General features: G+C 41.4%; 1 protein-coding gene across 2 annotated transcripts in view; it reads right to left on the minus strand.

The window, feature by feature from the left end:
• Positions 1-598: 598 nt before the first annotated feature.
• The window catches only part of LOC119420529 (serine/threonine-protein kinase TAO1), a 37,348-nt gene continuing 23,806 nt past the window's right edge, over positions 599-14,140 (minus strand). For both annotated transcript variants that reach the window (XM_037687940.1, XM_037687941.1), the window contains 18 exons: positions 12,548-12,649; positions 12,395-12,440; positions 12,185-12,281; positions 11,988-12,101; positions 11,477-11,568; positions 10,780-10,873; positions 10,435-10,516; positions 7,635-7,802; positions 7,205-7,411; positions 5,619-5,753; positions 5,208-5,444; positions 4,931-5,059; positions 3,462-3,545; positions 3,166-3,285; positions 2,834-3,073; positions 2,518-2,730; positions 1,825-2,007; positions 599-1,744 (listed from right to left, as the gene is read on the minus strand). In XM_037687940.1, coding sequence (XP_037543868.1) covers positions 1,244-1,744; positions 1,825-2,007; positions 2,518-2,730; positions 2,834-3,073; positions 3,166-3,285; positions 3,462-3,545; positions 4,931-5,059; positions 5,208-5,444; positions 5,619-5,753; positions 7,205-7,411; positions 7,635-7,802; positions 10,435-10,516; positions 10,780-10,873; positions 11,477-11,568; positions 11,988-12,101; positions 12,185-12,281; positions 12,395-12,440; positions 12,548-12,649 — 2,844 coding nt within the window. In that variant the 3' untranslated portion in view covers positions 599-1,243. The remainder of the gene's footprint in view (positions 1,745-1,824; positions 2,008-2,517; positions 2,731-2,833; positions 3,074-3,165; positions 3,286-3,461; positions 3,546-4,930; positions 5,060-5,207; positions 5,445-5,618; positions 5,754-7,204; positions 7,412-7,634; positions 7,803-10,434; positions 10,517-10,779; positions 10,874-11,476; positions 11,569-11,987; positions 12,102-12,184; positions 12,282-12,394; positions 12,441-12,547; positions 12,650-14,140) is intronic.

Consider the following 14,140-nt stretch of genomic DNA (forward strand, 5'->3'; position numbering starts at 1 on the left):
ATTGTGAGGAACACAAGTTCTGCTGCAGTGGGAGAAATGAACTGGGCTGCTTCAGTTAAAAACAGTGCAGGTTATTTTGTAGTTAAACCAGTAAATTACTGTCAGACACGTTCATGTTAGCCTAATAACAAATTAAATACATATAGTCAGGTTCAGGAGCACAGCAGGGGTCACTTCTTCTGGAGGTCTTGTTGCAACCTTTGTCTGTCAGTTATTTTTTTTTGTTTTTAATACTGACATTTCCATTTTAATCTTAAAACTTAAAATAAAAACTTTTTTAATAGTCCATTGTAACTAAAGATCAGCTTTAGGTTCTGTGTTGCTGCCTGATTACATCAGACGATCACTGCCAACTAGTGAAGAGTGAACAGCAGCCTCGACAGCATTCACGTTGTTAGAAGGCTGCTGAAAACTCATCTCTGTCCCGAGGTGTGAGACTCGGGACAGGCTGGCAGCTGGGGGGAGGGGGGGTGTCTGTGGAACCCCAGGAGCAGAGCTCATAATCGGAGAGCAGGAGAAAGAACTACTTCTACTTGGCCATGTGGCGTTCACTGACTCAACACTGCACTGAAGTGAACCACGGATACGATCTATAAACAGTTAAGAGCATGATGGCAGCAGCAGTTATTACTAATCCAGCTGTTCTGCTTAACATCAGCATCACTTACAGCTGAACAGCTGTTCAAACGTCCTCCCTGGTTCTCAAGTAACGACTTTCATTATCCCTCCGTGTATTCTCCACCATCTTACGGTCCACCTTCTCGTTTACCTGCACAAGAACATTCTTCCAATTTACTGAACGACAAACAACTTGGCAGCACCTGACAAGGATTACTTTGTAAATATTCTCGTTACTACAGCAGCTTTTCTCTGTACAACTTATTGAATTCTCATCTTCAAGCATCTCATTCAGCGTACTGGAGCATAAAATAACCTTACTGACATCTAACCTTACTTGATAAACTCCATGGTGAAGAGCTCACCGAGGGTGTATGGCAACAGCGACATACGTTAGAAAAACAGCCTGTGGTAAATAAAAAATTCAAAAAGCTCAGCAGCACATGGAAACAGCTCTCAGACGTATCCGTTAAGTCTCAACTCTCCTGGGATTCCACAGACGGCTGCCAGAGAAACATGGAGACGGGAGAATTGGAGAAAAGTAAACCCAGTTTCAGAACTGTGCAGTGTGTGTGTGTGTGTGTGGTATTACATTAAAACAGGAGTTAAGGACAGTTCTTGTGTTCTAGGTGTAGGACAGGTGAGATCCATTGGAAATCTGAGAGGTGATGCTGGTGCTCCTGCTCATGCCCTGTTCACTCCTCCCTCCTGATGGCGTCCTCCTCATAGCCTGTGGGCTGTTCCTCACCCCTCCCGCACCTCCCTGACCACTTCTCTGATTCCCTCCTCCAGGGTGGTGAAGGCTCCAGGGCGGTGGGCCACCTGACAGCATGGGATGACCCCAGGGCTGCTGCGAGCTAGAGCCCCCCTGGTGATGGTGACTGTGGTGGCTGCCTCCTCCACCTCCTCCAGGCCACTGCCCTCCTCCCTGACCTCCCTGGCCTCCTCCACCTCCTCCCCCCCAGCCCCCCTGGGAGTCAGGAGCCAGGTTGGTGAGCACCATGTTGCTGAAGCCCAGCCGCAGCGACTCCGAGTCAAAAGCCTCGATCTCTCGGGCCTGGCGCTCCAGCAGAGAGCGGATCCGCTCCAAACGCTCGTTTTGCAGGGAAAGCATTTCCTCCTCAATCTGAGGAAAAAAAAAAAAAGATAAAATAATTACAGGCAGTCAAATGGATTCAAGAAAACGTTCCTAAGAGTCCACCTTACTTTCTGCTCCAGTAGAGCCCTCCTCAGAGACACCCTCTGCTCCAGGTCCCTCCTCTCCTTGTCGTGCTGTGCGTCCGTCTGCATCTTGATCTTGCTCTGGTAGGCGTTGAGCAGCTCCAGCTCCTGCTGCAGCTGCATCCTCAGAACCTGACACTCCCCTTCCTGAGCCTCATCCAACCGCAGCTGGGGAGACACAAATCAAACAGAGCAAAAACAAAAAAAAAAGTCAACAGAATAATCCAACAATGAGTTTATCATTAAAAACACTGACAGGAAATTAGCTAAACTAATAATATGAATGATTGATGAGTTCTTTGTGAAACTCAACAAGTACTTCAAAGTTCATGCTCAATCACCCAGGTACAAAATCCAATAATGGTCAATAAGGTCATCAGGACAGTTTATTTTTTGTGGAAAGACGTTTCGCCCTCTATGGACCGTCCATAGAGGGCAAAACATCTTTCCACAAAAAATAAACTGTCCTGATGACCTGACTGACCATTATTCAACAAATACTTGCTGTATAAAAAAGAAATGATTTTTTAAAATAGTTTTTTTATTTTTGATATTTTAAAACCTGGAAATTATTTTAGAAATTTTTGTTCATTTAAACTTCCCCCTACATCTAAAGTATTAAGCATTAAGTTAACTTAATTGTTTAATTAAAAAATATATATTCTTTTGGTTACTCACAGCCTGCGTGGAAAGCATTTCGTTGATGGAGTGATCGTACTGCTCGGCCAGGATTGCCAGCTTCCTGGTCTGCTCCTCCTTCAGCCTCTTGAGCACGGCCTTGTGCTCAGACTTTGGTGTGGTCTCAAGCAGATGGTTCCTGAGCGCCTTGTACTGCCTGGTCTGGGTTTTACACGTCTCCTGGAACTGCTTCTTAATCTGCAGCTCCTTGGACTAAAGAAAAAGAACAAGAGCAAAACAGCTGTTAGCTTTTGTTTTTAATGCTCCTTCTGCAGTAACATAAGAGCATTAATAGATAAATAGTAAAAGCGTAAACCTTCAGACTCTTGGGCTGCTGTCGGACCTCCATGACATGCTTGCGTCTCAACTCCCTCTCCCTCCTCTTGTTGTATTCCAGCTGGTTGGTGAGTTCTGTCTGGTGCTGGGTCCGGATCAGATCAGCCCGGGCTCTCTGAATTGTTGCTAGATGTCTGAACTCCAGCTCTTGCATCGACTCGTGATGTCTAAGCAGCATGGCGTGCTCCAGGTCCTTCTGAGTTTGCCGCTTGTTCAACTCCTGGTAAATACAAGGAAAGGTGAGAAAGGCCTAATATATACAGTAACACTGGGGGGGGGGGGGGGGTCTGGTTTTCTTGTGTCCCTACAAACCTCTCGAGCTAGATCCTGCTCCACATTGTGTCTGGCAATGAGAATCCTGCGCTTGAACCGCCGACACTCCAGTTCCAGGTACTGCCTCTGTCTCCTCAGCAGGTTGGCCTCTTCCTCTGCCTGGAGTCATACACATCATGCCAAAACTAGAACTTTAAAAAATATATCTTAGCAGTAAAACCTTTGCAAATGAAATATCTAGCAGTGACCGAGTAAATTCATTGTTACGTTAACGTCAAAATCAACACCTGCTCATTGAAGCTCAACACTGCTCATTCTGTCTGAGGAATACTGACCTGGAAGTGCTGGATGTTTTCTTTCTGTTTGGACAGCCACTCCTGCTTTTCTTTTTTGGGAGTCGATTGGTTCTCGCTCAGTTCCTGCCACACATTTAGTTCAGTTCAACATAACAGGATTCATCATCAGTGCTGGGACCGATGACTGTCTCAGCATTTGGCAACACATACACTAAAACAGTGGGCTTTGTGAGAACGCGTTTCAATCTTAAACTTTGCTACGACTGAACAAAAAGCAAAGGTTATAGCTCAAACACTTTGCCGAACGTAGAACTGAAGAATAATGTTCAGTGTTGTCATGGTCAGTGAAAACCTAATGATCACATTGTTCAACAGGTTATGGGAACAACAAAAACAACAAAAAAGAAAAAAAAACTACAGCTTCATCCAAAAATCTGTTTTCTTGCATGATGCAAGATACAGTATTAAAAAGGTGTTCTGTGTTTAGCAGACTGTTTTACATAACAATAATGTATACAGTAGTCCCTCACTACTTCGCGGTTCAACTTTCGCAAACTCGCTCTTTCGCGGTTTTTCAAAGTAAGACTGAACACGAGGGGAAAAATTTTTTTACACGACACATGGTTGTCAACTTTAACATTAATCAAGCGATTGGGACAGTACAGGATACTGTACAGTATAAAGTTAACGAAAAAATAAAATACTTCAGACAGGCGCCACAATTTTGTTTGTAGTTTTCTCTCAATAAGCCTACGCTTTATCGTCACTCATAAGGATTACATTTCCCAGAAGCCAACAGGGCCCCGCCTAGAAGCCCCGTTGCCTTCTGTTGAAAGTTTTGATCTGATCGGAAAAAGTTTGGTCCTTTACAGTGACTTCAGTGTCCAGCAAATTCAGAAAGCTGCACAGAACCCACTGGGAACAGGACTAGAACCAGACCTCCAGACCCATCGGCGAATCCGAGAACTGGTAGCTGGCCCACAAGGACTTCTGAGTGGGGGAGGCGCCGCCAAAGGTCCAGCTACTCTCTGGAGCACACTGGGACTTTTAAAATCTCTTAATTAGAGTACCGGTCCTACGCCGGCCACCCGAAGGACGGGCCCTCCTCCAAAATGCGCATCGGCGCTCAACGGCTGCACAGAACCGGAGCAGAACCGAGAGCTGCTGCTGGTCTGCTAGCTGGTGAGCAAAATTTAGTAGCTACATATACGCATGTTGTTAAAATGACGTAGGTTTAACAGTTTAGAACATTGCAAGAGTGTGGGAAGGGTTTATAAAGCCTTAAAATATAAATAAATACTAAAATGAATATAATGTCACTACTTCACAGATTTTCACTTATTGCGCGGTGGAGGGGGGGGTGGGGGTGTGTGTGTCTGGAACGTAACCCCTGCAATAAACGAGGGACTACTGCATTGTATATCCAATACACAATGTTGTGAAGTTTGTTGATTTGTATGTTTAAAACGGTGAGTCTTAGTAAATAGCATGATGTTTGCGTGCACTACCTCTTTAAGCTGCTCTTTGCGCATTTTATATTCCCGCTTCTGTGACTCCAAGAAGCTGCTGAGCTCCTTCTTCTGCTGAACCTGAATGTGCTGCTGGAATTTCTTCTCGTCGTTGGCAAACGTCTTCAGCTACATCACACAGACGTATCGATCAACATAAACAGCAACAACAAAAATATTCCCACTTGTTTTAAGTTTGTGTAAACCCAACAGGAGTAGGCAGCGCATTTTTGTTTTACACTACTGTGTGTGTCAAAATCTTAAACTGTCTGCGTACGTCTTTCTCCAGGGACGCCTGGTGTTTTTTCAGCAGCTTCTCCATCTCCTGAGTGAAGTTGTTCCTCAGACTCTCCAGCTCTTTGTCCAGCCGCAGCCTGTGCTCGTCCATCTCGCCTTTCAGCTTGTTCTCCAGGGCCATCAGGTGCTTCTGGTGCTGCCGTCTCATGCGTTTATACCCTGACATCTGCTCCCTCAGCTCCGAGTCCTGCTCATGCTCCTGCATCTCACGAGTCACCTACAACATGTGGATGTTACTTAGATTTGGATTATCTGAAAGGCATTATGTAATACACAGAGCTAGGTATTCGTAGTTGTAAAGTTATCTACCAAATGCTAAAAGAGTCTTTTGCAAGACTCTTCCTGTGTCTGCAATAAGTGCAACAAATGGAAGAATAAGGCGCCTTCTCACAAGTGATGCTGTGCGTATGGTAGCAAAGTGCTCTCTGTTGCGGTAGTGCTTTCTTGGGGCCTGAGCTGGCGCTGGTTGTGGCTCAGTGGGCTGACTGCTGGCTGCCTGCTCAGCAGAGAGACTCTCCTCTTCCTCCTGGACAGACAGGACAGTATTGTTGTCTTACAATTTAGCACACATATAAGCAAGCTTTAACACCAAAGTATCTCATAAAGCTAATATATTTAAAACAATTTAATCAATAAGATTTTTTCTATGAGAAAATGCATGCATTACAAAAATAGGATTATTGCTCCCTCTGCTGGGTGTTAAGAGTAGTTACTGTAAACTTGATGTTTCCTTGGAGACATGTACATAATCAACATTAAGTTGAGGTGACTTGGAACAATCCACAGTAAAGCACAAGAAAGTTTATAAAGCAGCAGCAGAACAAAAAGGAGCAGACAGTAAAACAGAGACAATGTGTGGTATCCTACAGGACCAGACAGGCCAATGGTGAGACAAAACTAAACGGGATGTGGCATTTTAAAACACAAAAGACCAGCAGGTTGGGTTTGCTGAAAACTACGCAAGTAAAGAATGAAGCACCAGAACACAAATACTGTACAGAGATACTGTTGTTCATGGAAACTCACAATAAAAATTGTGTTTCATCCAGAGTTGTTAAACTTAAAAGAGTTATTACAGTTAACTGTGGTAGTTTATTAGAAATTAGTACTCATCCTATATAAACTGATACACTTGACATGTTGCTTTAGTTACTGGGTTTGTTTATACTGCTCATGTGGTGCAAATATTTCAAAAATAATTTCTAAATGCTGTAAGACCTGTTTTTAAACAGAAGGAAATAATTCAATGAGATCCTCTAGTCCATACGTGTCATACTCAAGGCCCAGGGGCCAAATGTGGCTCTCGTTGACATCTTGTCTGGCCCCCAGGATGTCATTTTAAATGTAAAATACTTTTATCACTTTAATTTTTTTCAGTAATCTTTGACTATGATGTCAAAAATGCAACAGAGAATGTCAAATGAGACCAATCAAACTCTTGTTGAGGAACCTGCAATCAAGAAAAGATGTTGGGTATCTGACTCAAATTGATGCGGATTCTGAAACTGGCCCTTAGTTTGAAAAAGGTTTTAATTTTGACCCCTTTTGTAAATGAGTTTGGCACCCCTGCTCTAGTCTAAAACCCTGAAGCAAAAGGAAAGAAAAACTAAATTGTTAGCCAAATCACCAACTCCTATTGATTCAAAAAGAAAGTTAGAAGTAAATATACATTATATGTTTATCTTCATGTCTTTTCAAAATTTTGCTAAATTTTCTAAACTGCAATATTTTAATCAAACTAAATTCTAAACTCTTTAGTTTTAAGTGAACATTACGCACAGTTTTCTGGTTATCAGCTCATTTGAATGGTTTATTTTCATGGTCAGAAAAAATAATCCAGTTGATTAAATCTTGATTAAGAGGCATTTTCAAACTTTGCAAGAATTAAAGATTTACAAGCTGCTGTATGAGGACAAAGAGTTGCAGATCAAGTCTGCTACTCTGACTTATTGTGTTTGTGGGTTTCACTTCACCCACCGGTTTGAGGTGTATGACAGAGCTGTTGGACATGACCGTGTGGTCTCCTTCCATCAGGTCCAGCTCACTGCGGCTGTCCTGCGCTGCTTCATTCAGACTGTTGACAGAACTGCTCTGGGAGCTGGCACTGATGGACATGCTGGGGATGGACTGATTACTGCCAACGCTGTTCACGGTTCCCGTTCGACCTGCGCCCAACTCCAGGTCCTGGAGCAGAGCGGGAAGAGAGCACAGGGAGAGACAGCGAGGGAGAGAGACAGAGAAGAAACAACAGACACAGAATACACAGTAGGACAGACAGACATGCATAAAAACCAATGTTATGTCATTATTTTATCTAAATAAAATAGAACAAATGCATTTCTACGGTTACACAAAGCTTCAGTTTTATGTAGCGGTTTTGATTTTTAATAAAGAAACATCCGCACACCTCATCGCCATCCTGGACTTCAGTGGTGGGCCCGTTATGGGCCTCCTGAAGGAGGATCTTTTTCATCTTGCGGTACTGCAGGTTATCCAGCTCTCGCACCGCATCCTTAGTTCTCTGAATAAGATCCATCAACACAGAATCTGGACGTTCACGTTGCAGAAATGCGTGCTGGACGGAAAAGTGATAAGAAAGAAGAAAAACCGTAATGAATATTACAGATCACAGAACAAGTAAAGACGACAAAATAGATAGATCAGAAGAACTGAAAACATGTCAACACTGGTGTGAAACAAATCCAGATGTTACTGACAGGTATTAGAAAAAGCCCTTTTTAGAAGTGCGTGCATAGATAAGGCTGATATGATATAAAGCTGCTTAAATTGTGAACATAACTGAAGTAATAAAGAGTTGTACGTATGAAAGATTTCAGCAATCGTCAGCTGACTGATCATGGACAAACAAATGGATGAGAAATGTGCTGCTGCCCATTTTTAAGAACAAGGGTGATGTACAGAGTTGTAGCAACTACAGGGGAATTAAGTTGATGAACTACACACTGAAGATCTGGAAGAGTTGTGGAAATTAGTCTTAGACAAGTGGTGACTATTTGTGAGCAGCAGTATGGTTTCATGCAGAGACAGAGCACCACAGATGCCATATTTGCTTTGAGGATGCTGATGCAGAGAGGGTCAGAAAGAACTTCATTGTGTCTTTGTCATATACTTTTTCTAAATCCACAGAGTGCCAAGAGAGGAGGTGTGGTATTGCATGAGGAAATCTGGAGTGGCAGAAAAGTATGTTAGACTGGTACAGGACATGTATGAAGACAGCAGGACAGTGGTGTAGGAGTGACAGATAGCTTCAAGGTGGAGGTGGGATTCATCAAGGATCGGCTCTGAGCTCCTTCTTGTTTGCTCTGGTGGTGGATCGACCAACCGATGAGGTCAGGCAGGAATCCTCGTGGACTATGATGTTTGCAGATGACATTATGATCTGTGGTGAGAACAGGGAACAGGTGGAAGAGAACTTGGAGAGGTGGAGGTATGCGCTTCAAAGAAGAGGAATGAGAGGGAGGCCAGTGGAACAGTGAGGCTACAAGGAGCAGAGGTCATAAAGGTGCAGGACTTCAAGTACTTGGGGTCCACTGTCCAGGAATATGGAGAGTGTGGTAAAGAGGTGAAAAAGAAAGTCCATGCAGGATGGAATGGATGGAGGGAAGTTTCAGGAGTGATTTGTGACAAAAGGGTGTCAGCAAAGGTCAAAGGAAAAGTTTACAAGACAGAGATGAGACCAGCTATATTGTTTGATCTGGAGACCGTGTCACTGACAAAAAGACAGAAGAAAGAACTGGAAGTGGCAGAAATGAAGATGTTGAGGTTCTTCTTAGGAGTGACAAGGATGGATAAGATTAGGAAGGAGATCATCAGAGGTACGGCACAGGTTGAACAACTGGGAGATAAAGTTAGAGACCAGGCATGGTCTGGTCCAGATGGTTTGGACATTTCCAGAGAAGGCACAGTTGGTATATTGGTAGAAGGATGTTAGAAATGCAGCTGCCAGGAAAAAGACGAAGAAGAGATACATGGATGCAGTTAGAGAGGATGTTGTAGTGAGGACAGAGGATGCAGAGGACAGAGTGAGATGGAGGAGGATGACTCGCTGTGGAGACCCCTGAAGAGAGAACAACTGAAAGAAAACAAAGAACTAGTCTTGGGAATATCCTGATGCATGCTCAAAAATCCAGGTAGAAAAATCTAAAAAAGTTAAATCTGGTCCTCTGGACATAAAAAAAAAAATTAAATAAAAATGTAGAAATGTTTCGTCTTTCATTCGAAAGACTTTTTGAATGTCCAGAGGACCAGATTTAACTTTTTAGATAGTCTTGGGAATATTCTGAAGATCTTTTTTTTTTCTGGGGGGGTTAGTTTGTAATATTTTGGCTAAAGGTTGAACTGTTTATGAGAATCTTCTTCATAGAAAGGTCGATCAGATGTCTGAATGTGTTTAGCATTTTTTCAGAAACATCAGTAGACCCGCTGATGTCCTGGTTGTTGCTGACAGCGTTCTGTGTGACGAGGCTGCATGCAACAGATTCAGGTCACTGACCTCCGACTGCAAAAACATTGTGGGGTTTTCATCCACTGCAAGGTGTGAATGCTGACCACTAGCAACGGAGTTACCCAAAATGAATATAAAGTGCTGCCTTAGAGCGTCTTAACATCTAGTCTGGCTGACCAATAAATCAAACTAAATCGTCTACTGACGCGCATCATTAAAACTTACCTGCTCATAATGCAATCCTCTGACATTACATTTATCCACACACTTTCATCTGTATTCATGTCTGATTTATTATAATTTAAACAACAAAGCTCCACAACAAAATTCACAAGATTAAATATCACAAGTTAGTTAAAAAACAGAGAAATAATTCAACTCTGAAGATCATTCAACGTTCTGTGCTTCTGTTCTGAGCAAACATTTCCATTAGCAACAGTGAGTCTAAGTGACATTAGTGGGCTAAGTGACAGCTGCTCAGTTACTCTACAGTGGGTGCAGAAGTCACGTCTCTACAGTAATTACATCTGTGTTCTTTCTACAAGGAGAATCCGTGCGTTTCTGACATGATTTCGTTCTGTGTGTGTGTGAATCAGGAAGTAGAAGATTAGTGGATCAAAAGAGAAGCTTATGAGGTCAGAACCCATCAAAGAGAGATTTATCAGCATCTTAACACACTGACCCTTCTTGCTGTTCTTGTGTAGTTGTACAGTGTGTGTGTGTGTGTGTGTGTTACACTTACACCCAACATGTCGTCAGAATGTGGTCTGTCCTGGGGGTTTTTCTGAAGGCAAGAATCGATAAAGTTTCTAAAGTAATCCGTCCTAAAGCAGAGATAAAACAGCAGATCAAAAACAGATACAATCACAGAGAGCATCGATAAAGAGACAGAATTTACACTTTAGGTGCAAAATGTTTTAATAATGATTAATGTAGAATCCAAAACAGCAACTTTGATATTCAAAGTTTTATTGTAGCTTTACAGCAACGACTTTGGCCAAAGATTTTCCAGCGTTTGTATATTTTTTACTGCTGGTACGTTATGAAGACAGCTGCGAGAACAAACTGGATTTGTGAGGCACCTTACCATTCACTGGACTGCAGTGTGGGGCTCTCATTCTGTGCTATGTGGTATAAGGCACTCATTGCATTCATGTTAAACAATGGAGGCTTCCTCTCAGCTGAAACAGAAATGCACTTTCATTAAATTACAACATTATAGATAAAGTGTGCAAAAGTCTTCAGTCGTTCCTAATTTCTTTGTTTCCAAAGGGCCAGACTCCTCCTGGCTGCTATTTTCACTCATTTCTGATCCAGTAACATCTGTTACAGAGAAATGTTTTTTGAGCTATGAATCAGTTAAGTAGAAAAGGGCTCCTAAACTTAAGGGATAAACCAGGTTTGTGTTGATACATGACAGAAAACGCAGGAGAAAAAAAAAAATCATTCAGAAATTCTGGACACATTGTTACCAGCAGTCTATCATAAATAGATATTCTTGCTTTTTTTAATTCTACTGAAGAAAACAGAGTTTGACAGACATAATGTATTTTAGCACCAACAAGGTGTGTCCCAAAAAGCTATTAGCAGCAGACAGTAGACGATCAGCCAAAGGTCCTGTGTTGGGTTTTGCTGGACATATTCCTCTTTCTTACAGACATGACTGTCAAATACTGTTTATCTGCAGCAGACAGTACTTTTAGGCCCGACTCTTCTGCTTCTGCTCTACACTTGAATAGTTTCCTTATGTTAAGTTGACATGGCAGACAGATGCTGTAACCTACCTAATTCTATACATGTGATCCCTAAAGACCAGACGTCCACCTTCCCATCATACTGGCCCTCATCCATAGCTAGAATCACCTCCGGGGCCATCCTGGGTGAAGAAAAAATAAAAATAAATTGGTCAAAAAACAAACAAACATGCATTTCCCCTCTTTGTTTTTATTTCTGTTTTCCTCTCCTGTAAGTTGAATCTAGTTAACAATGGATGGTGTTCTTCACAACAAATTAAGCTTTTTTTCCCCAAAACATAAATCAAATATAATCAAACTGAATAGAAAAAGTAGCGTCTCAATTTAAAGTGTACACTGCCTAAAGAAAAAAAAAACAGCAGAAACGCACTGGAATTTGTTAACTGGCAGGGTTTAGTTGTGAGTACACATGTAGAAACGGGCTTTATCCAGAATTATTTTACAAATCAAAGTTATTTTAGGCAGACACCATTTACAAGTTCTGATTAGAACAAAAGATTCACATCAAGTTCGTCCACAATCCCCTTTGCTTTTTACTTACCAATATGGCGTTCCCACAAAGGAGTTGGCAGGTGAGGCAATGGAGGCAGAGCCAAAGTCTGCCAGTTTGACCTGGCCTGGTTCAGTCAGCAGGATGTTGCCTGCTTTTACATCCCTATGGTGTGGGGAAATAAAAAATCAAATATCAGTGAGAGGTACTGTAGATGCTACTGATAGACATCAGGTAAGATCACCGACCTGTGGATCATGTTGTGGGAGTGAAGGTAGGCCAGCCCCTGCAGAGCACCATGGGTAATGGCAGCAATCTCAACTTCTTGTAAAGGTTTTTTATGAACTACAAGAAAAATTATTATTAATCAACATCATCAAAAAGAAAAACATGTGCATGCGTCTTTCCTGTGAGTTCAGACAACATTAAATGTTCTGAACAAATTTCTTTCAGCTCACCTTCCAGGAGGTCAGAGGCTGAACCAAGGCAATACTCCATCACCAGCTAGAAACACAAACATATCAAGAATACACACATAATACACACATCCTGCATGCTCATATAAACATTTTAAAGGAAACAATTTGATTCTGCTCATGTAAACGTCTTACCCATGCTGTGTGCTCACGGAGGTAACAACCTTTGTATTCTATACTGTTGGGGTGACGGATCCTCTGCAAAAACTTCACCTCCTTTATGATGTCCTGCCATTTCTGTTGGAGACAAGGGAGTCTTAAGACTGGCAACACTTTACGTAGCTCTCTGCACTATAAAGATGTCTGGATGTATCCAGTCTAACCATCTGTTTAGAGTTCATGGAAAATAATCAGCAGAGAGGACTGCAATCTGGAACAAACCTTAAAGCGAGCACATGTGGGAGACCTGAATGGCACAAAAACATTCAGGGATTTAAAACGTCAGTCCGTCAGAGCTTCATGTGGGCTTTCACCAACTAAAATTAACTGGACGTCCCTTGTATCTTACAGCTAGAAAACTAAACCATTTTTACAGAGTTCCAAATGTTTATGTAGTCCACACTTCTTTTCTCTTAGCTTTCTGGATGTTTAGATTTTGAAACTAAATCCTGCAGTCATTACAAACACCTGTGCTTGTTTCAAGTACAACACAAAGAACAGTTCCACTGATATGAGGTCTACAAAAAAAAAATAAAAGTAAAAACAAGAGTGTTTCAATACATAATATTACTAAAGACACTACAAATAACCACTGTTACTCAAAGGACTTGTTTAATTTGAGAAATCTCCCTCCTTCCACTCTTTCGCTCTCACTCAACAAATGAAGTTTAATTTGAAAAGAAAGAAAATGCAACAAATATGATTGCTTTTTTTTAATCCAGTAGTTTCTAAATTGTTTGAATAAAGTTCCTTTTTATTGCTTATGAAGCATTCACACTGTTGTGATCCATTTCTCTTCTGTACATTTTTCAGAGCGATTCTCGTTCCACAGTTTTTGTGCTATTTTAACAAATCATAAATCGAAACGTTCAGCTCTTTCATGAAAATCCAGCTATGGCTTTTGGTATTGGTGCAACTTTAGCTTTTTTAAATATTTAGCCTTTCCTGCCATTTCTTTCCTCATAGAAAACTAATTGAGCTCATTTTACCTCCTTCAAATCTTTAGATCTGTTTACAACATTTTACTGCTCCTTTCACATTTTGTTATGGTTCAGCTTCTTTCAGCTGTCCAGTGCAAATTTAAACATTTTTCAGCTGATTTCAGCTGTTTTTTCAGTCACTGTGTGCTCCTTACAGATTATTTCTGCTAACTCAAACATTTTTGTTGCTGCTTCTAACTTCTTTCTGCTAATTTCGGCTTATTATGCTAGTTTCAGCTTTTTCTACCATTTCAGCTACTATTTAGCTATTTTTATGCTAATTAAACTTTTTCAGCTAATTCCACATTTTTTGCATTCATTTCAACTTTTTTCAGCCTAATTCAGCAAAAATGTGTTCTCTCCACTTCCTTCTGGTAAAGCTTCTTTCTGCTTTTCAGCTTTTATTCAGATTTGCAGCTCACTATGAGAAGGCACTATTTATAAGGCTGAGCTGAATACAGCTCCTCAGACTTGAGAAGTCTTTTGGAAAAAAGATGAAACTTTTCTACATTTTTTTGTTGTTTGAATCCGTCCCGACCTGACAACTTTTTTAGCTACTTTTCAGCTGTTTTTTTTTTTTTTTTTTTTT

The sequence above is a fragment of the Nematolebias whitei genome, chromosome 14 (assembly GCF_014905685.2).
Source record: "Nematolebias whitei isolate Nwh7 chromosome 14, NemWhi1, whole genome shotgun sequence".
Lineage (NCBI taxonomy): Eukaryota > Metazoa > Chordata > Actinopteri > Cyprinodontiformes > Rivulidae > Nematolebias > Nematolebias whitei.